The following is a 20,719-nucleotide window of genomic DNA, read 5'->3' as shown; positions in this document are numbered from 1 at the left end:
ATGCGTTACCTAGGGAGGTGGTAGAATCTCCTTCCTTAGAGGTTTTTAAGGTCAGGCTTGACAAAGCCCTGGCTGGGATGATTTAACTGGGAATTGGTCCTGCTTTGAGCAGGGGGTTGGACTAGATGACCTTCTGGGGTCCCTTCCAACCCTGATATTCTATGATTCTATGATTCTTTAAAAGAAAATGGCTGAGGACACAAAAGGAAACCTATTACAAGGAGATCAACTTTTTAGGATTTTGAAGGTCTGCTCACAAATTGATGTAGTGTGTGTCAGGGTTCAATTCATGTCAGTTCAGGTACCTTTTTTGCTGTGTTCTGGTATTTTAATTTTTTTTTTTAATGACTCAGTCCCTGGTGTTTGCAGAGTCTAACTACTGATCTAGACTCCATGTAATTAGCCTCTTCAATGCACCTTAAGGCAGTGCTTCTCAAGCTATCTGATGTGGGGGGACTGGCAATTTTTTCCCCCAATGTGCGTGCAGACCGGCAGCCAATGGCTCGCGGCCTGGCACCGGTCCCCGGACCACCACTTTGAGTAGCACTGCCTTAAGGGACACACTAGGTGGAGCCTTGCTTCTATGCAACACAGGAGATCTGCAGGAGGGAAGAAATCTCTTCTGTAAACTGTAGGAGCTGCACATTTCCCATGGTGTATAAGAGCAGGCATTCTGCCTGTGCACCATAAGATGCGCACAAGAATTCTTCAACTCTTTTGCGCTTGACTAGGAACAAAAGAAGTTAGTCACAGATCTGTGCTTCCTTACAGCTGCACTTTCTAAGCCTTCCAAAAAAAGTCCATGAAAAGTGTACTGCAGTCGTGTGAGGTTTTCTGATAGTGATAAGAACTTTTCACCAGACGCTCTTCTCAGTTAGGTCTCTTCTCCATATTTTGTATTTGCCATAGGCTCTTCTCTTCAAAAAGGGATATTTCCTGGCTAGTTTTCTGCTTCATCTCCAGACACTTTTGGCTGCAGAGCTGTTCAGGAAAAGTCACATTTTTTTTTAAATAGGAACATAATATTTTTCATTTTTCTCATTCATAAAATGAGAAAACTAATTTACTCAAATTTTTATATTTATAAAAACCTCTCTTTCAGGCAAAGAGCAAGCCTGGACAAGTTGAGCCGAAAAGGATTGGAAAGGTATGAGCAAACAGAAGATTAGAGTGCAAATTGTTGCTCAACTTTACCTGTAGAAGGTATCATTGCCACTCCTGCTTTACTTTTACTTCAGTTACTTTAAAGGAAGGGAGTCAAAGTTGTTCAGATAGGGAGCATTTAGAGAAGCTAAGAAAGAAGGGTTTCTTCTATATTTCAGGGAAGGTTTTTTAACAGTAAGAGGAAGTGGCAGTGAAACAGACTCCTAAAGGAGGGGGTTGAGATATCATCACTTCAGAGATTCAGGAGCAGGTTAAATGCAGTTTCAGTGGAGACGTGGTGAGCCATCTTGAAGAGTGCTGAGGGTCGAACTGATGGTCTATGTGATTATTCCTGTTATCTATGATTACATTAATTCTCTCCAGACAGCTAATGGAATGTTTCTCCAATGACTTTTAGCATTAGATAATACTGCTGAGGAAAGAATTCTGATTGGTAATGAGGTTTCTACTAAGAGAGCTAATTTTGATTGAATATTATGATTAATGCAATTCACAAGATTTATTTATTTGGAGCACTCACCACTACCCCAAAGGGAAAAGTCTCTACCATTATACTTATTTTCCAATGCATTAACTGTTAGAAACAGAGCACTGAGGTTAATTGCCCAGGGTCCCTTGGAGTTTCGCGGCAGTCTCAGGAAAAGAGCCCTGATCCCTAAGATGGTAGAATCACGCCTCAACCATTACATCACAGTGTCTCTCCTGCAAATTCCTCAACTGTCTATACTTAGGTGTACTGTAAAATGCTTGAGACTTACCCATCTTTGGAAAGAAACTTGGGAACTACCAATTTAACAGTGTTACATGTACAGAGCATTGGTATTAGACATCTCTTTCTGAAAGGGGAACTAAAGCACAGAAAGGTTGAATGGAACCTAAGACTAAAATGCTATAATTTAGACACTGACTCTGGAACTGAGTTTTTACCCTACCTAGAGTCTGACTTACTGTACTGTATATTGATCTTTGCAGCACATTTCCCAACACAGGAGTGAAGGTGTCCACGCTGTACATACGTGCATAGCTAAATTAGCTGCATAGACATAGTTGCCAAGCTTTGGGTGACATTTTATGCAAATTATTGAATTGACTGATTGGCCTATTTCTGACTGATTTGCATATTGCCATAAACTTTGGCTTAAAAAACATTCTGTGGATGTAGTGCTCATGCAGCACTTGTGAATGAAACCCTCTGCTTATCTACAAAGCAACATCAGATCAAGCTTCCCCCACATACTGGCCTGCCAGCTTGCAAAACACTGATCTGGGGGGAATCTCTAGGGATCACAGAGGAAGTTCAGTCCCCATGGCCCAGGTCATTCTTGGTCTCTCTGCTTAGTCTGCCAACTAGTGCGAAGAGTGTTGGTGAGTTTGTGCTATGGGAATTTTAGCTAAGAGACAATGCACGTTAGCATAGAGATGATAGCAGGCTCATAAACCTCAATGCGTGTCTAGGCACTAGCCTGGGACAAAGTCACACTGTAAGTGTGGGTTACACAAGCACATAATTTGGGCTATTTCTTCTGAAAGCCAATATGGGGAAGCATAAGAGACTTTAGTCTATCGTATTAGAGAGAGCTGGGCTCTTAACCTGCTCTGTATGCAATTGCGGTTTCCACTCTTAGTGATCCGAGCTGTAAAATGGGTACATGGGATTTGCTTTCCAAAAGGTTGGGGATGAGGACTTAGAGCCTGATTTTTTCAAGGTATTTTGGCACCTGAAGATGCAGGTAGGTGCCAAGTGGTATTTTCAAAAGTATCTTGGCTCTTGACTCAGAACTTAGGATTTTTAAAGGATTTAAGCACCTATTAGGTGCCTTCCTGAATCTTTAGGTACCTAAATATCTTTTAATAGTCCAGCACTTGTTAATAAGGGTAGGGGTGTGCACAGAAAAATTAAGAACAGGCACTAGAAGAGTTGGATTGAGAACTCATGGCTTGTAGCTCAGTTCACCTGTCCCAAATGATCTGGAGGATGGTGTGGATTGCACTCTCAGCAAATTTGCGGATGATACTAAACTGGGAGGAGTGGTAGATACGCTGGAGGGGAGGGATAGGATACAGAAGGACCTAGACCAATTGGAAGATTGGGCCAAAAGGAATCTGATGAGGTTCAATAAGGATAAGTGCAGGGTCCTGCACTTAGGACGGAAGAACCCAATGCACAGCTACAGACTAGGGACCGAATGGCTAGGCAGCAGTTCTGCGGAAAAGGACCTAGGGGTGACAGTGGACGAGAAGCTGGATATGAGTCAGCAGTGTGCCCTTGTTGCCAAGAAGGCCAATGGCATTTTGGGATGTATAAGTAGGGGCATAGCGAGCAGATCGAGGGACGTGATCGTTCCCCTCTATTCGACATTGGTGAGGCCTCATCTGGAGTACTGTGTCCAGTTTTGGGCCCCACACTTCAAGAAGGATGTGGATAAATTGGAGAGAGTCCAGCGAAGGGCAACAAAAATGATTAGGGGTCTGGAACACATGACTTATGAGGAGAGGCTGAGGGAGCTGGGATTGTTTAGCCTGCAGAAGAGAAGAATGAGGGGGGATTTGATAGCTGCTTTCAACTACCTGAAAGGGGGTTCCAAAGAGGATGGCTCTAGACTGTTCTCAATGGTAGCAGATGACAGAACGAGGAGTAATGATCTCAAGTTGCAGTGGGGGAGGTTTAGATTGGATATTAGGAAAAACTTTTTCACTAAGAGGGTGGTGAAACACTGGAATGCGTTACCTAGGGAGGTGGTAGAATCTCCTTCCTTAGAGGTTTTTAAGGTCAGGCTTGACAAAGCCCTGGCTGGGATGATTTAACTGGGAATTGGTCCTGCTTTGAGCAGGGGGTTGGACTAGATGACCTTCTGGGGTCCCTTCCAACCCTGATATTCTATGATTCTATGATTCTAAGGCGGCTGTACATGAGTAAGACACTTTCTAAGTCTGGTTTGCAGTATTTCCCAGGGCAGTGGCCCTTTGTAACCACCACTGCTGTTTTCCAACAGGAAAGACTCCTCATTACTAGGGCCAGAATGGGCAAGAGACTAACCAGACTACTTCTCATAGAGCTAGGACTTCTAGGCACATGGTCTGAAGTGCTTCCCCACACACAGAAAGTTATCACATGGACTGGAGCCTGTATCATTGCCTGAGGGGAGTGAATACCTATGTACAACCATTAACAAAAATAACCACACACTAGCATATTGTACATTTGCATACTCTTTCATATATTTGCAAGAACTCAGGCACAAACAAAATGATGAGATTTCCCATTTTCAAGTTATGCTGCAGCAAACACCCACAGAGAGCTGTAAAGGTGCACACTTAGGCTGCATCTACATTTGATAAGTGCCATATATTATATATAGAATCAGAAGATTAGGGTTGGAAGAGATCTCAGGAGGTCATCCAGTCCAACCCCCTGCTTGAAGCAGGACCAAACCAAACAAAATGTATTAAGTAGTTCAGCTTTTTCCACATCTGTCACTAGGTTGCCTCCCCCATTCAGTAAGGGTCCCACACTTTCCCTGACCACCTTCTTGTTGCTAACGTACCTGTAGAAACCCTTCTTGTTACCCTTCACAACCCTTGCTAGCTGCAACTCCATTTGTGCTTTGGCCTTCCTGATTACTCCCCTGCATGCTTGAGAAATATTTTTATACTTCTCCTTAGTCATCTATCCAAGTTTCCACTTGTAAGCTTCCTTTTTGTGTTTAAGCTCACCTAAGATTTCTCTGTTAACCTAAGCTGGTCGCCTTACGTATTTGCTATTCTTTTTGCACGTTGGGATGGTTTATTCCTGCGACCTCTTTATAATACAGCCAGCTCTTCTGGACTCCTTTCCTCCTCATATTAGGCTCCCAGGGGTTCCTGCCCATCAGTTCCCTGAGGGAGTCAAAGTCTGCTTTTCTGAAGTCCAGGGTCCATATTCTGCTGCTCTCCTTTCTTCCTTTTGTCAGGATCCTGAACTCAACCATCTCATGGTCACTGCTGCCCAGGCTGCCATCCACTTCTATTTCCCCTACCAATTCTTCCCTGTTTGTGAGTAGCAGGTCAAGAGGAGCACGGCCCCTAGTTGGTTCCTCCAGCACTTACACCAGGAAGTTGTCCCCAGCATTCTCCAAAAACTTCCTGGATTTTCTGGGCACTGCTGTATTGTTCTCCCAGCAGACATCAGGGTGGTTGAAGTCCCCCATGAGAACCAGGGCCTGTGATCCAGAAACTTTTGTTAGTTGTCCAAAGAAAGCCTCATCTACCTCCTCCCCCTGGTCTGGTGGTCTATAGCAGATGCCCAACATGACATCACCCTTGTTCCTCTTGCCTCTAAACTTAACCCAAAAACTCTCAACAGGCTTTTCTCCAGTTTCATACTGGAGCTCTGAGCAATCATACTGCTCTCTTACATGCAGTGTAACTCCTCCATCCTTTCTCCCCCGCCTCTCCTTCCTGAACAGTTTATACCCATCCATGACAGTGCTCCAGTCATATGAGTTACCCCACCAAGTATCTGTTATTCCAAGCACATCATAGTTCCTTGACTGTGCCCGGACTTCCAGTTCTTCCTGCTTGTTTCCCAGGCTTCTTGTGTTCATGCACAGGCACCTAAGATAACTATCCAATTGCCCTACTTTCTCAGTATGAATCAGGAGGCCTCTTGTGTTGCACCCTCCCCCTTGTGTTTCCTCCCAGTATCCCCCTTACCTCAGGGCTTAGGTCTGCAGTGACCTGCTCAAGATCATTCTTAGCAGTATCACTGGTGCCCACGTGGAGAAGTAGGAAGGGGTAGCAGTTCAAGGGCTAAATCAGTCTTGGCAGACACTCCATCACATCCTGAATTCTAGCTCCAGGCAAGCAGCACACTTCTTGAGTTTCCTGGTCTGGACAGCAGATGGATGACTCCATCCCCCTTAGGAAGGACTCCCCGACCACCGCCACCTGTCTCCTCCTCTTGGGAGTGGTGGTCACGGAACCCCCATCCCTAAGACAATGAATCCCATGCCTTGTGGTCGATGAGGTCGCCTTCTGATCCCTTCCCTCAGATGACTCTTCCAAACAATTCTCTGCCATAGTATCTGTGCAGAGAGCCTGAAAATAGTTTCTTACCTCTGTCTGCATTGGGAGTACATGGGGTCTCCTCTTTCTTCTTCTGGAGGTCACATGCTGCCAATTTTCTTCCCCATTCTGCACTGCCCTCTGATTCTTCAGCATGCTGTGTCTGCAGTTCCAAATGCTGACTTCTATCCAGAAAGTCGTCAGGGGTCGGTCTTGGTGCCAGTTTTGTTCAACATTTTCATCAATGATCTGGAGGATGGGATAAATCGCACCCACAGAACGTCCACAGATGACACTAAACTGGGAGGAGTGGTAGATACGCTGGAGGGTAGGGATAGGTTACAGAGGGCCCTCGACAAATTAGAGGATTGGGCCAAAAGAAATCTGATGAGATTCAACAAGGACAAGTGCAGAGTCCTGCCCTTAGGACAGAAGAATCCCAGGCACCACTACAGGCTATGGACGAACTGGCTAAGCGGCAGTTCTGCAGAAAAGGACCTGGAAATTACAGTGGACAAAAAGCTTGGTATGAGTCAGTGTGCCTTTGTTGCCAAGAAGGCCAATGGCATATTGGGCTGCATTAGTAGGAACATTACAAGTAGATCGAGGGAAGTGATTATTCCCCTCTATAACTGAGGCCAGTTTTGCATCCAGTTTTGGGCCCCCCACTACAGAAGGGATGTGGACAAATTGGAGAAAGTCCAGCGGATGGCAACAAAAATGATTAGGGGGCTGGAGCACATGACTTATGAGGTGAGGCTGAGGGAACTGGGCTTATTTAATCTTCATAAGAGCAGAGTGAGGAGGGATTTGATAGCAGCCTTCAACTACCTGAAGGGGGTACCAAAGAGGACGGAGCTCGGCTGTTCTCAGTGGTGGCAAATGACAGAACAAGAAGCAGTGGTCTCAAGTTGCAGTGGGGGAGATCTAGGTTGGATATTAGGAAAAACTATTTCACTAGGAGGGTGGTGAAGCGCTGGAATGGGTTACCTAGGGAGGTGGTGGAATCTCCATCCTAAGAGGTTTTTAAGGCCCAGCTTGACAAAGCCCTGGCTGAGATGATTTAGTTGGTGTTGGTCCTGCTTTGAGCAGGGGGTTGGACTAGATGACCTCCTGAGGTCTCTTCCAACCCTAATCTTCTATGATTCTATGAAATCAAGGATCCAAAATATACATTTCAACTTCTTTTTCTGATAAAAAGTATGTTGTCTGTCCTTAGGGAGGAACTAGAAAAATCCCAAGGCAGATCAAGGAAATTCTGAAAAAGTGTGGATATTGAAGAGAAGAAGGGAGACATTTTTGCAGTCTGGGTTATGTGGGTTTGGATCATCTAAAGGAGAAGTCAGAGGAATAGAAGATTACCTTGGAATGTTGCAGTGCCAGGCTTATATGAACACTTTCCCATTGCTTTTTGATTCCAATACTCTGTATTGGACCTCATTCTGCTGGATATAAATGAATTGGTCACTGAACTAAAAATTAGTGGTTGCATAGCTGCAAGCAGAATACAGACTCACTCAGTACTAAATACTTGGTGATTGAAAAGAGCTAGTTTCCAAAAGCTAAAGATAAGTGTGAGCAAAGTTGACAAGGCGAAAAAATGGTAAAGAGAAACAAATGGCACAAGAATTGGGAATTGTTTAAGAACACTTGACTAGATGTCCTAAAAGCTACAATTTCAAAGTCTCTGAAGAAGGCTGCATGAGTTTAAAAAAATAAAAATAAAAAAGTCCTAGTTTAGAGGGGAAATGAAGCAGCAATTAAGCAACAAAGTAAAAGTCATTCTATGACAAATGGAAAAAAGATGAAGACGACAACACAGTATATATTGGAAGTTAAGAAATGCCAGCAATTGATAAGAGAAATTAAAGAAAAATCCATAGGTAGTAGAGTTGTGGAAAATAAGTTTTATACAAATATTGCAGGAAAGAAAACTGAAACAGCATCTATAAAAGTTAAACATGTGGACCAGAGAGCTTTGTGGGAGCTAGTTGAGGAGATCTCTGAACTGTTAAGTTTTAATAAATTTTAGAATGCTGGGGAAATTCCAGGAAAGAGGTAGAAAATATATATATCAGTATTTAAAAACAATAAAGGTAATGATAAACTAGTTCACCTGACATGGATTCTGGGCCAAATAATGTCATGACTGAGATGGGACTCAATCAATAAGGAACTAATAGATGACGAAATAATTAATGCCAATCAAACTGTTTTCAAGGAAAATAAGACTTGTCAAGCAAACCTGATATTCTTTAATGAGATCACAAGTCTGGTTGATAGAGGTAACTTGTATTGACTTAATGTACCTGGACTTCTGTTAAGCACTTGCCTTATTACCACGACATTCTTATTAAACATTTTATTACAAAATCAATATAGCACATATTAGGTAGATTAAACGCTAGCTAACTGGGGGATCTCAAAGTAATTGTTCATGAGGAATCATTGTCCAATGAGAGTTTCTAGTGGGATCCCACAAAGATACATTATCAGCCCATTGATATTAAAATATTAGCAATAATATAAAGAAAAAATAAAAGCATTGCTAGTAAAGTTTGTAGACGATACAAGCTGTAATGAATAATGTTTAGGACAGGTCCATTCCTCAGTGATCTTGATCACTTGGTAGGATGGGCTCATTTGAACAACATGCATTTTAATACAGCTACATTCTAGGTTGTATATCTGAGAAACAAAGATGTGAAACACACTTACAGGCTGGGGAAACTGTATTCTGGAAAGCAGTGACTCTGAAAAGGACACAGAAGTCATGATGGATAACCAAGTGAACACGAGTTCCCAGTGTGAAGTGGTAGACAAAAGAGCCCAGAAATCCTTGTGTGTGTGTGTGTGTGTGTGTGTGTGTAAGCATTGAGTAGGAGTAATAAAGTACATGCCATTGATGCATATGATACTGGCCCAAGTATGCTGGAATATTGTGTCCTGTGTGGGTGAGGTTCTGTGGCCTTCAGTGTGCAGGAGGTCAGACTAGATGATCACGATGGTTCCTTCTAACCTTAAAGTCTGCGAGGTCCTATGTCCACACGTCAAAAAGAATGTTGACAAAATTGAAATGATTCAAGAGAAGATTTAGGGCTTGTTTACATGGTGGTTTAGTGGATACTAGAGGGCTGTAAAATTTTGGTCCACACTAGTGTGTCGTGTACTAACTAGCCCATGTGGACTCTGCTGACATGCACTAAAAGTACTTCACTGAGTGCTTGCTCGTGTCGATTCCATTCTAGGTGTGCGTGCACCCACGTGTGCAGTTGTCGATGACTTTTGCCTTAGTGGTATCCGTAGGGCCGGCTGTGGCGGCTCTGGAGAGCCACGCTCATGGTGCAATATATCAGGTGCTGCCAGACCTGCGCCCTCTCAGTTCCTTGTTACCACCCATGGGGGTTGGTCGAAGTGCTTCTCTCCCTTCCTTCGCAAGTGGTTAGGGCTTTTTCTTGCCTCATTAAGAGCCATTCAGCCTTAGGGCTTTGTAAATAGTTGTAATTGTCCTTAATAGTTATAGTTGTAGATAGTTAGTAGTTAGAGTCCCAGTGGGACTTTGGCCCCGGCGGGGCATGCCTCCATCCCCTGGGTTCAAGCCCTGTATGGGCTAACGGGCCCATGCCTGTTAGTGATCCCCATGGCAGCTGTCTCAAGTGCTTGGGCAAATCTCACATCAAGGAGAATCATAGAATATCAGAGTTGGAAGGGACCTCTGGAGGTCATCTAGTCCAACCCCCTGCCCAGAGCAGGACCAATCCCCAACTAAATCATCATAGCCAGGGCTTTGTCAAGCCTGATCTTAAAAATATCTAAGGAAGGGGATTCCACCACCTCCCTAGGTAACGCATTCCAGTGTTTCACCGCCCTCCTAGTGAAAAAGTTTTTCCTAATATCCAACATAAATCTCCCCCACTGCAACTTGAGACGATTACTCCTTTTCCTGTCATCTGCTATCACTGAGAATAGTCTAGATCCATCCTTTTTGGATCCACCTTTCAGGTAGTTAAAAACAGCTATCAAATCCCCCCTCATTCTTCTCTTCTGCAGACTAAACAATCCCAGTTCCCTCAGCCTCTCCTCATAAGTCATGTGTTCCAGTCCCCTAATCATTTTTGTTGCCCTTCGCTGGACTCTCTCCAGTTTTTCCACATCCTTCTTGTAGTGTGGGGCCCAAAACTGGACACAGTACTCCAGATGAGGCCTCACCAATGTCGAATAGAGGGGAACGATCATATCCCTCGATCTGCTGGCAATGCCCCTACTTATACACCCCAAAATGCCATTGGCCTTCTTGGCAACAAGGGCACACTGTTGACGCATATCCAGCTTCTCGTCCACTGTAACCCCTAGGTCCTTTTCTGCAGAACTGCTGCCTAGCCACTCGGCCCCTAGTCTGTAGCGGTGCATGGGATTCTTCCATCCTAAGTGCAGGACTCTGCACTTGTCCTTGTTGAACCTCATCAGATTCCTTTTGGCCCAATCCTTCCATTTGTCTAGGTCCCTCTGTATCCTATCCCTACTGTCCAACGTATCTACCACTCCTCCCAGTTTAGTGTCATCTGCAAACTTGCTGAGGGTGCAATCCACGCCATCCTCCAGATCATTAATGAAGATATTGTACAAAACCGGCCCCAGGACTGACCCTTGGGGCGCTCCACTTGATACCAGCTGCCAACTAGACATCAAACCATTGATCACTACCCGTTAAGCTCGACGATCTAGCCAGCTTTCTATCCACCGTATAGTCCATTCATCCAGCCCATACTTCTTTAACTTGCTGGCAAGAATACTGTGGGAGACCATATCAAAAGCTTTGCTAAAGTCAAGGAATAACATGTCCACTGCTTTCCCCTCATCCACAGGGCCAGTTATCTCGTCATAGAAGGCAATTAGATTAGTCAGGCATGACTTGCCCTTGGTGAATCCATGCTGACTGTTCCTGATCACTTTCTTCTCCTCTAAGTTCTTCAGAATTGATTCCTTGAGGACCTGCTTCATGATTTTTCCAGGGATTGAGGTGAGGCTGACTGGCCTGTAGTTCCCCGGATCCTCCTCCTTCCCTTTTTTAAAGATGGACACTACATTAGCCTTTTTCCAGTCATCTGGGACCTCCCCCGATCGCCATGAGTTTTCAAAGATAATGGCCAATGGCTCTGCAATCACATCTGCCAATTTCTTTAGCACTCTCAGATGCAGCGCATCCGGCCCCATGGACTTGTGCACGTCCAGCTTTTCTAAATAGTCCCGAACCACTTCTTTCTCCACAGAGGGCTGGCCACCTCCTCCCCATGCTGTGCTGCCCAGTGCAGTAGTCTGGGAGCTGACCTTGTTCGTGAAGACACAGGCAAAAAAAGCATTGAGTACATTAGCTTTTTCCACATCCTCTGTCACGAGATTGCCTCCCTCATTCAGTATGGGGCCCACATTTTCCTTGGCTTTCTTCTTGTTGCCAACATACCTGAAGAAACCCTTCTTGTTACTCTTAACATCTCTTGCTAGCTGCAACTCCAGGTGTGATTTAGCCCCAGAGTTGTTGGAGTAGGGCCGACGGCATGGAGAGGCTAAGCCCAGGAGAAATGAAGCAAACTCCACTTGCCGCAGACTTTATCAATCCTGGCCACGGCGGCGTTAACAGGCCACTACATCTTGAATGGTCTCTTAGAATATGTGTTAACTGTGTATGATAAACAGTCTGTTCCACCTTTTATTTAGCTGTGACACTCTGAGTACCTTTCATGAACCTCAAGGAGAGCTCTGTGTAGCTTGAAAGCTTGTCTCTTTCCCCAACAAAAGCTGGCCCAATAAAAGATATTACCTCACCCACCTTGTTTCTTTAATCAGTCATTTCATTCTCTTCAGTACCTGGCTCTAAAGACAGACACAGCAGCAAACCATTGCCTTCCATCAGTCCTGCTTAGGTTATCAGAAACCTTCCTAAGTTGTTAGTGTATGGAAATGCCTGTGTCTGCGAGTCAGTTTTTCCCTTGACCACTAGCTTTTGGGAAACCAGGGTTTATATTTATAAAAAGGACTTCCTTTAGCATGTGCTTACACACAGTGCTGCTCACAATTAAATGCAGTGTGCTGAATTTGCCCCGAAGAGCTTTGTAGATCTGTAACTTCACTGGCTAACCATCTCATCTTTCCCTGGAGTGAAATGCAGCAATTGTCTTTATTAGGGGTATGGAACAGCTTGTGTATGAGGAGAGCTTAATAAGACTGGGACTCTTCAGCCTGGAAAAGAGACAACTAAGGATGGATATGATCGAGGTCTATAAAATCATAACTGGTGTGGATAAAGTAAATAAGGAAGTGTTATTTATTCTTCATAACACAAGAACTAGGAGTCACCAAATGAAATTAATAGGCAGTAAGTTTAAAACAAACAAAAGGAAGTATTTTTTCACACAACACACAGTCAACCTGTGGAACTCTTTACCAGAAGATGTTGTGAAGGCCAAGACTATAACAAGGTACAAAAAAGAACTAGATAAATTCATATAGAGGATAGGTCCATCAATGGCTATTAGCCAGGATGGGCAGGGATGGTGTCCCTAGCCTGTTTGCCAGAAGCTGGGAATGGGTGACAGCAGATGGATGTCTGGATGATTACCTGTTCTGATCATTCCCTCTGGGGCACCTGGCATTGGCCACTGTTGGAAGACAGGATACTGGGCTAGATGGACCTTTGGTCTGACCCAGTCTGGCCGTGCTTATGTCCCTCTCGGCTGATGCCTCTTTGGAAACTGAAATGACCGTCTTTATGTATTCAAAATTACATAGCTCTTGCCCCCTCCCCTCCACTTGCACCCTGAATAGAAATGTGGTGAAGCAGAGAGATGTCTCCCCGCTCATGCTGACCCTTGACATTAACAGTAAGTATAGGGGACCATTTGCTGCAGAAACACAGATTATTGTCAAATTGCACTGGATCTGGAGCAATGCAAAATTTTGTGGTCTGCCATAATTTCTCCAGAATTCACCTCCATTTGTATAAAGAAATTGAAGTGCAATGAGTAAAAGGAAGAGACATTCAACAGAGGGAGGAAAATCAAATGAAGGCAAAGGTTCCCCCCCACCAATATATGTTCAGGAGGAGAGTGGGATTGGAGCAGTTGGTTGGGAAGGGCTAAGGAATTCACACTGCTCTGGAATATTTGTATGGAAGTTAAAGTATATTTCTCTGATTCAGTTGGTAACAGCTGCTGAACTGGACTGTTGTTAATTTTCTGTGACCTTTGGATGAGATTTGAGAGCTGCAGCATTTCCTCTCCTTCAGCAGGGTTAAGGGTTACTGGTGGGTAGCCAGGTGATGACAACAGGAATTGGTGGGAATTATATTTGGAAAAATAAAAGTCTCCAGGACATTGTTAGAAATTCTAATAAGAAATGGCTGGTTCCACATTTCAATCCAGATGCCAATTCCTTGAGGTTTGTACTGTTAAATGTACTGACTTTACAGCTACTTGTTCCCAAAATACTAGTCTGGAAATTCAGTGGTTTGTCTGAATTCTGGTTTCTGGTGGAGAGAGAGGCAAATGGGTGGTACAGTGGGGAGGCACCAGATCTGTACACTTTTCCTAATGAAAAGAGTGTCTTTGTGTTTTACTACAGGATGAGGATTATCAGGAAATTCCCTGCCTGGTACCAGAGGCCTTGTTGCCAGCCCCACTGTATTTGAGTCTGTGATTGTCTTTGGAGCTTTAATGACAAAGGGGTGAACTGTGGCTTTGCCATGAGCTGGCAGCAAGGGGCAGTGTGTGGTCATCCTGCCCCTGGAGCAAACCAAGGGGCAGATTGTGGCTCAGAGGCACAGCCTTCTCTCTGGATGGGTCCCCACTTACTATAAAGGGGAAATACCCCCATTCCAGATCCAGACCTAGCAGGCCAGTGAATTGGGGTGGAGCCAAGTCTTTGACCACTCCCCACATAGCCCCATCCACTCTTCCCCACTTTTGCAAGGGAGTGCTGTCCTTCTCATGCTGCTACGTGCAATCCAGCGCAAGGGATTAAGGTTATGCACTCTTACTTCCTTGTGCAGCTGCATCACAAGAGGGGAGGGATAGCTCAGTGGTTTGAGCATTGGCCTGCTAAACCTAGGGTTGTGACTTCAGTCCTTGAGGGGGCCATTTAGGGTTCTGGGGCAAAAACTGGGGATTGGTCCTGCTTTGAGTAGGGGGTTGGACTAGATGACCTCCTGATGAGGTCACTTCCAACCCTGATATTCTATGATCAGTCGGGCTACATCTAACCCAGATCAACCATCGTTTCTGAAATGTGACATTGCTTTGTGGTAATAAGTGTTTTGTGTTGGTACAGGGTGGGCAAGAGGAGCCTGACCGTTGCAAGTGAGAGCTCTTTGCCAGTAAGGGCAAAGTTTATAAGTCGGTTGCTATAGCTCCAGGGTGGGAAGAAGTGTGAGCAGATAGGCTCATGCAGCTTGAAAGATCTGATGTGGTCTTTTGCAATACATGTGTGCATCTGCAAATAAAAATAGCCTTCTTATGTTTTCTTTTTATTGTTCCAGGTCTTTGTTTGCTCCCCTTTCTCCAGGTTTGTCATTTCCCCTCCCCCTCTGCTAGTCCCTGACTTTTCATTTTCTTTTTTCCCTTTTGGCACGGGATGGGATGCAATGGAAGAAATGATTTTCACCCCAGTTTTGGCCAGCTCTGGGCTGCAGCACTCACTTACCAGAGCTGGGCTTTCAAAAGCGCTGTGTGGCTCTGACTTACTGAGAAAGCTAGGTAGCCGGGCCCCACACATTGCCTGAATACTGACTCACGGGGGAGCCTTTGCGTTGGCCTCCTCTGTTCTAAGAGACATGCAGCCTGGTGTTTGGTGCCGTTCAGCCAAGGCATTAAAATCAGTGTGTGGTTCCATCCTCACTCCGACTGCTGGCCTGCACCTGGTGTCATTATTTACTCTGCTGCACAGTGGTCAGAAACAGCCCAGCTTTGATGACCTGCCAGTCACATTGTAAAGTTCACCTGATAGGGGTTTTTGGAGAGGGGGCTGAGGGTGCCCTGACTAGAACAATGCAGGGTGGAATAGAGCTTTTGTTGCAGGTAGCTGACTGGCAGAGCGCCTGTCTAAATGATTCATTCCATGCTCTTGGGCTTGCTGTGTTAGGGTGTCTAAACTCTTGGAGATGTGTTGCTTTTTATTATTTACATCAAAATAAATGAACCAATAGGTACTCAGAATAGTAGAGATTAACACAGACTTCGCATGGCTGTAAATGATGATACAAGATGCAAGGCAATGGTGGAACAGGTCTGTTATTCCTGAATTTCCTGCTGTTTTTCATGTCAGACCTTTCCTGTCCTAAAAAGACTTAGGCTGGAATCTCAATAAATTCTCGTTGTGGGGAATAGGACTAAACAGTTTGGCATCTGTCTTTTCTAATGGTTCTGGCATCCTCCAATTATGTGCTACCCCATGGAATAGCTTCCAAGAAACATATTGACACAGACACACACACACAAAAACACCACAAGGCAATCAAGCACACCAGCACAACCCTCCAAAAATCACACAGGCACCAGTGAAATCAGCAAAATCACAGACAAAAAACATATGGTACATGATAACTAGGGCTCTACCAAATTTATGGCCATGAAAAACCCATCATGGACCATGATTTGTGGTGTTTTGTTTGCTTTTACCCTATACTATACAGATTTCACAGGGGAGACCAGCATTTCTCAAATTGGGGGTCCTGCACAAAAGGGAATTGAGGGGGTTCACAAGGTTATTTTAGGGGGGGTATAGTATTTCCACCCTTGTTTTTGCACTGCCTTCAGAGCTGGGCGGGCAGAGAGCGGTGGCTGTTGGCAGGGCGGCCCAGCTCTGAAGGCAGCGCCCTGCCAGCAGCAGACCAGAAGTAAGGGTGGCAATACCACACCGTGCCCTCCTTACTTCTGCGCTGCTGCCTTCAGAGCTGGGTGGCCGGAGAGTGGCAGCTGCTGACTGGTTGCCCAGCTCTGCCGCCAGCAGCACCGAAGGGTGACAACACCACACCAGGCCATCCTGACTTCTGCGCTGCAGCTGGCGGGGCTCTGCCTGCAGAGCTGGGCTCCCAGCCAGCAGCTGCCGCTCGCCAGCCGCCCAGCTCTGAAGACAGCACTGCCGCCAGCAGCAGCGCAGAAGTAAGGGTAGCAGAACCGCAACCCTCCTACAATAACCTTGCAACCCCCCACCCCAACTCCTTTTTGGGTCAGGGCCCCTACAATTACAGCACTGTGAAATTTCCAATTTAAATAGCTGAAATAATGAAATGTATGATTTTTAAAATCCTATGACTGTTAAATTGATCAAAATGGATCGCGAATTTGGTAGGGCCCGAATGATAACTCTGTAGAGAAAGGAGACAAATTCAGAAAAACTCACACACATGCAAACATGGACTTGCTTACACAGAGAGACGCACATACACAGAGGCAGGAACACACACAATTCACACACGTAAACGCACAGACACACACACAGGAACACAGACAAAACATAAGACAGAGACACACCCAGAGACAAGTGAGCAGGACCCAGTGGCACATAAACACAGAGCTACAACCACGCACGTACAAGCACCTCGATGGTCACATGCATATGAGGCAATATTGATATTGCACACACACACAGTCACGAACAGAGAAGTGCCCCCCTCTCTTTCACTTACACACAGATCTGGTTTGTTATAAACCCCAGTGCTTTCTTGTCTTGTTTTAACAGATGACTGCCACCGCGCAACAGCCGGCTAAGGCACAGCCAGGGCACATCACAACACCCTCGGGAGCAGCCAATACCCCAGTCCCCAGCACTCCTATTGACCCTCAGGCACAGCTGGAGGCTGACAAGCGAGCTGTCTACAGGTACAGAGAAACTACTGCCAGGCTGCTCTTTAATGTTCCTTCCCATCACTGGAGTGGCATGTTACTGCAATCTGGCCTGGGGCTAACATGTCAGCAGGAGTCTGCAGAGAGGCATTTGCTTAGGCGTCCTTGTCAATAGATTTTTCAGGAGGCAGCTTTCAGTTCACGTTAAACTAGGTGAGACCCATGTTCCGGAAGAAAGAGCTCCTCTCTCTTTGTTAGAGACCTTAAAGGTACCCACACACCATTGTGCGGAACAATATGCGGGAGAAAGTGACCCCAGTGCACCTGGGATGCTAGAGATCAGAAACAATTAATATGTGATGGGAGATATTAGGATGAAACGCTCAGTGGATACTGGGGAGTTCTGAATTTCTTCTGTTACTTTCCCTTCCTAATTTGTTTGGCTTCTCACCTGGTACATCACTGGTTTAAAGTACCATGGGATTCAGTTATCATTGCTTTTTTAAAGGCAACTGTCCGGATACTGGGATACTATCTGATGTCTGTTTGGTTATCTCTGTGACTTAAGTGGTCAGCCAGACCTGCCCTCACGGTGGGCTCACCCTGCTGTCCAAGCCCCACCTGGGCGGTGGGCTCACACTAGCAGTAATCACCACATCTAAGGGCAGAGAGCTAGCCCACATGATAAACCATGTAATCATCCACAGCAGGGGGCTCATCCTCTCCTTAACCCCTCAGCCATCACAACAGGGTGGCCTTTGCATTGACCTGTGGGTGTAATTTCCCATCCCTGGCCTCATGTGTAGACAGAAGAGGATGAGGAGAACATTTGCTCTTTAGAACTATAAATTGTCTGTATTGTTAACTGCTAAACACAGATGAGAAAACAGGAGTGCCGCTGAGCAGCGATCCCTGCATTGATACTGTAGGCTCAAGGGGACCTGGGAATTCCTGCTTCTTCATCTGGCACTTTACACCTGGCTTTATTTCCTCTTTGATCCAAGGGAAAGATTCTGCCAGTTCAGCCTTCAGTGCGTCTGGCCCCCTACTCAACTGGCTGGCATACTGGGGTGCTTCTTGGTGAAAAGATTGAGAGCTGGATTCTGCCCTGCTTGGTCCCTGAGTCAGTCATTTATCTCTGAAAAAAGTAGGTGACTATCAGACCAGAATGGCAGCATTCTGTCCCAACTTTGCTCAGGTGTATGGAAGGGCAACCAAGGCCTGGAAACTGAGGAACGTTTCTGGTGAAAAGAAAAGGAGTACTTGTGGCACCTTAGAGACTAACCAATTTATTTGAGCATAAGCTTTCGTGGGTTAGAACCCACTTCATCAGATGCATGGAGTGAAAATACAGGAGCAGGTATAAATACATGAAAGGGGGTTGCTTTACCAAGTGTGAGGTCAGTCTAACGAGATAATATTTTAAGATGTGGTCTGCGTCACTATGTAGCAAGTTAAATAACAGATGTGCAAGCTGATATGAGTTATAGTACATTTTGCTCACTTACATAAACTCATATCAGCCTGCACATCTGTTATTTAACTTACTACATAGTGACACAGACCACATCTTAAAATATTATCTCGTTAGACTGACCTCACACTTGGTAAAGCAACCCCCTTTCATGTATTTATACCTGCTCCTGTATTTTCACACCATGCATCTGATGAAGTGGGTTCTAACCCACGAAAGCTTATGCTCAAATAAATTGGTTAGTCTCTAAGGTGCCACAAGTCCTCCTTTTCTTTTTGCGAATACAGGCTAACACGGCTGTTACTCTGGTTTCTGGTGAAGTGTCTGTAGCTGTGTAAAAGCTCAAGTGCGGTCTTTTTGTGGGCATTGAAGTAGACTAAGCAGCTAGGCAAAGTGTGTGTCATCTCACCCTCTAGTGACTGGTGAGCATAGAGAACAATAGCCTACTGCTACCAGCTAATGACATTAGTTCTTCAGTTCAGGTGGTTGAAGTCAGTAGTGTGGCTCTGAATGTTCTGGGTTCAAACCCTGCTGGTGGTCCATGCCGGGCATCTATGGTTTCACATGATGGGATTCCTTTCTTTTACTAGTTTTTTTTCCCTTGTATTCCCTTGTGTGTACACATTATGATGCTATCTTCAGTTATATGGTGCTCTGCCACTGTATGTTATGTTAACTGATGATGACACCATTGAAGTATTTGGCTCTCGGGTGTCGAACTTGCTCCCTGTGAAGTCTGCCTTACTTCCTCTGACCCTGAATCTTAAAAAGCACCTAGTCAGTTTTTCCTCAAAGGAGTTAGAGATTGTCCCGTGTTAGTTTCCTTTCATTACTGCATTGCTATCCTTTGTATTAGACTCTTGTCATAAGGCAGCCCCACCTGGAGTGCCCTCCTGCAGCAGGTCACAGCATGCCAGGTACACCTGCCTCACTTCTGCCTTTCAGAAATCCCCCAGACTCCACCACAGGCTCCCTTGCCTCAGTAGTACCACTCCTTGGGCCTGGTTTATTACAAAAACATCATGCAAATACTCCGACACCAAGAGTCCCAAACATAGTCCTAAAACCCTGCTCTGCATAACAGGAACACCTCACCAGCCTCTCTGCTGGGCACACCCCTCACCAGCCTCTCTACTGGGCACGCCCCCTCACCAGACACCAGTGTCACCCACCACATCTGTGCTCTTGAGCCCCCTACCAAGGGCAGGCAGAGGGTCTGCCAGGGCTCCCCACAGCAGCCTGGATGGCTGTTACCCTGGCCAGGCTCTGGCTTGCAGCCTGGCCAGGGGGTAGGGCCTTGGAGCAAAAAGGAGGGGTGGGCCCACAGAGGGGGCAGGGCCTCATGGCCCTCCTACTTTCATGAGGATCCAGCACCCCTGGAACGCTTCTGCTTCTCTGCCTGTCCCTCTGGTCTCTGGCAGCTCTCCACTACCCTTCCTAACTCAGCAGGTCACAGCCTTCCTGACCATTTATAGGCCCTAGATGCTGCCCCGCCCTCTTAATTGGCAGAATGGGAGCATCTGCTCTGGCCCAGGGGAGCTGGACCTACTTCATTTACAGAGGCCAGGCACCCTGGGACAAACCCCTTGGGAGTTTTGCTTTGCAAGTTTCCAGATATTGTTAATTACATTTCTAGGGTGTTTTTATTTATGTGCATTAACTAGTTCAGTCCCTGAGCGCCTCAGTAGCAGTGGAGCGTGAAACGGGTTGAATCACAGAAACCCCCTTGGGGCTGCCAACTAATGTGCCAAGACTACTTCTGCCCCTGCTTTCCCTGCCAGCTTCGGACTCCAGAGTCCTGCCCGGCTATGCCAGACACGCTTGCTGGCCACAAACACAGACCCAGGTCTGAGCCACGTCCCAAAAACTGCAAGCTTAACTGAGAGCAGCTTAAGAAGTGTTCATGTCTTTAACACTCAGATGCACAACTCCCAGTGGGGTCCAAACCCCAAATACATCCGTTTTACCCTGTATAGAGCTCACACATGGTAAACTCATGGATTGTTCACCCTCTGTAACACTGCTAGAGAGATATGCACAGCTCTTTGCCCCCCCACCCCCAGGTATTAATACATACTCTGGGTTAAATAATAAATAAAAAAGTGATTTTATTAAATACAGAAAGCAGGATTTAAGTGGTTCCAAGTAGTAACATACAGAACAAAGTGAATTACCAAGCAAAATAAAATAAAACATGCAAGTC

The 20,719-nt window shown here is 45.6% G+C and overlaps 1 protein-coding gene across 7 annotated transcripts in view; it reads left to right on the top strand.

Moving 5' to 3' along the window:
* Positions 1-20,719, top strand: part of PKNOX2 (PBX/knotted 1 homeobox 2) — a 689,215-nt gene that overhangs the window by 425,390 nt on the left and 243,106 nt on the right. For 4 of the 7 annotated variants that reach the window (XM_084611725.1, XM_084611726.1, XM_084611721.1 and 1 more), the window contains 2 exons: positions 1,103-1,147; positions 16,939-17,078. In XM_084611725.1, the coding sequence (XP_084467851.1) occupies positions 1,103-1,147; positions 16,939-17,078 (185 nt within the window). The remainder of the gene's footprint in view (positions 1-1,102; positions 1,148-16,938; positions 17,079-20,719) is intronic. The other 3 variants (XM_084611724.1, XM_084611727.1, XM_084611723.1) reach the window with 1 other exon arrangement.

Source organism: Lepidochelys olivacea (assembly GCF_965140295.1).
Source record: "Lepidochelys olivacea isolate rLepOli2 genome assembly, chromosome: 22".
Taxonomy (NCBI): Eukaryota; Metazoa; Chordata; order Testudines; family Cheloniidae; genus Lepidochelys; species Lepidochelys olivacea.
The sequence above is the reverse complement of the archived record's forward strand: the minus strand, read 5'-3'. Positions and strand labels throughout refer to the sequence as shown.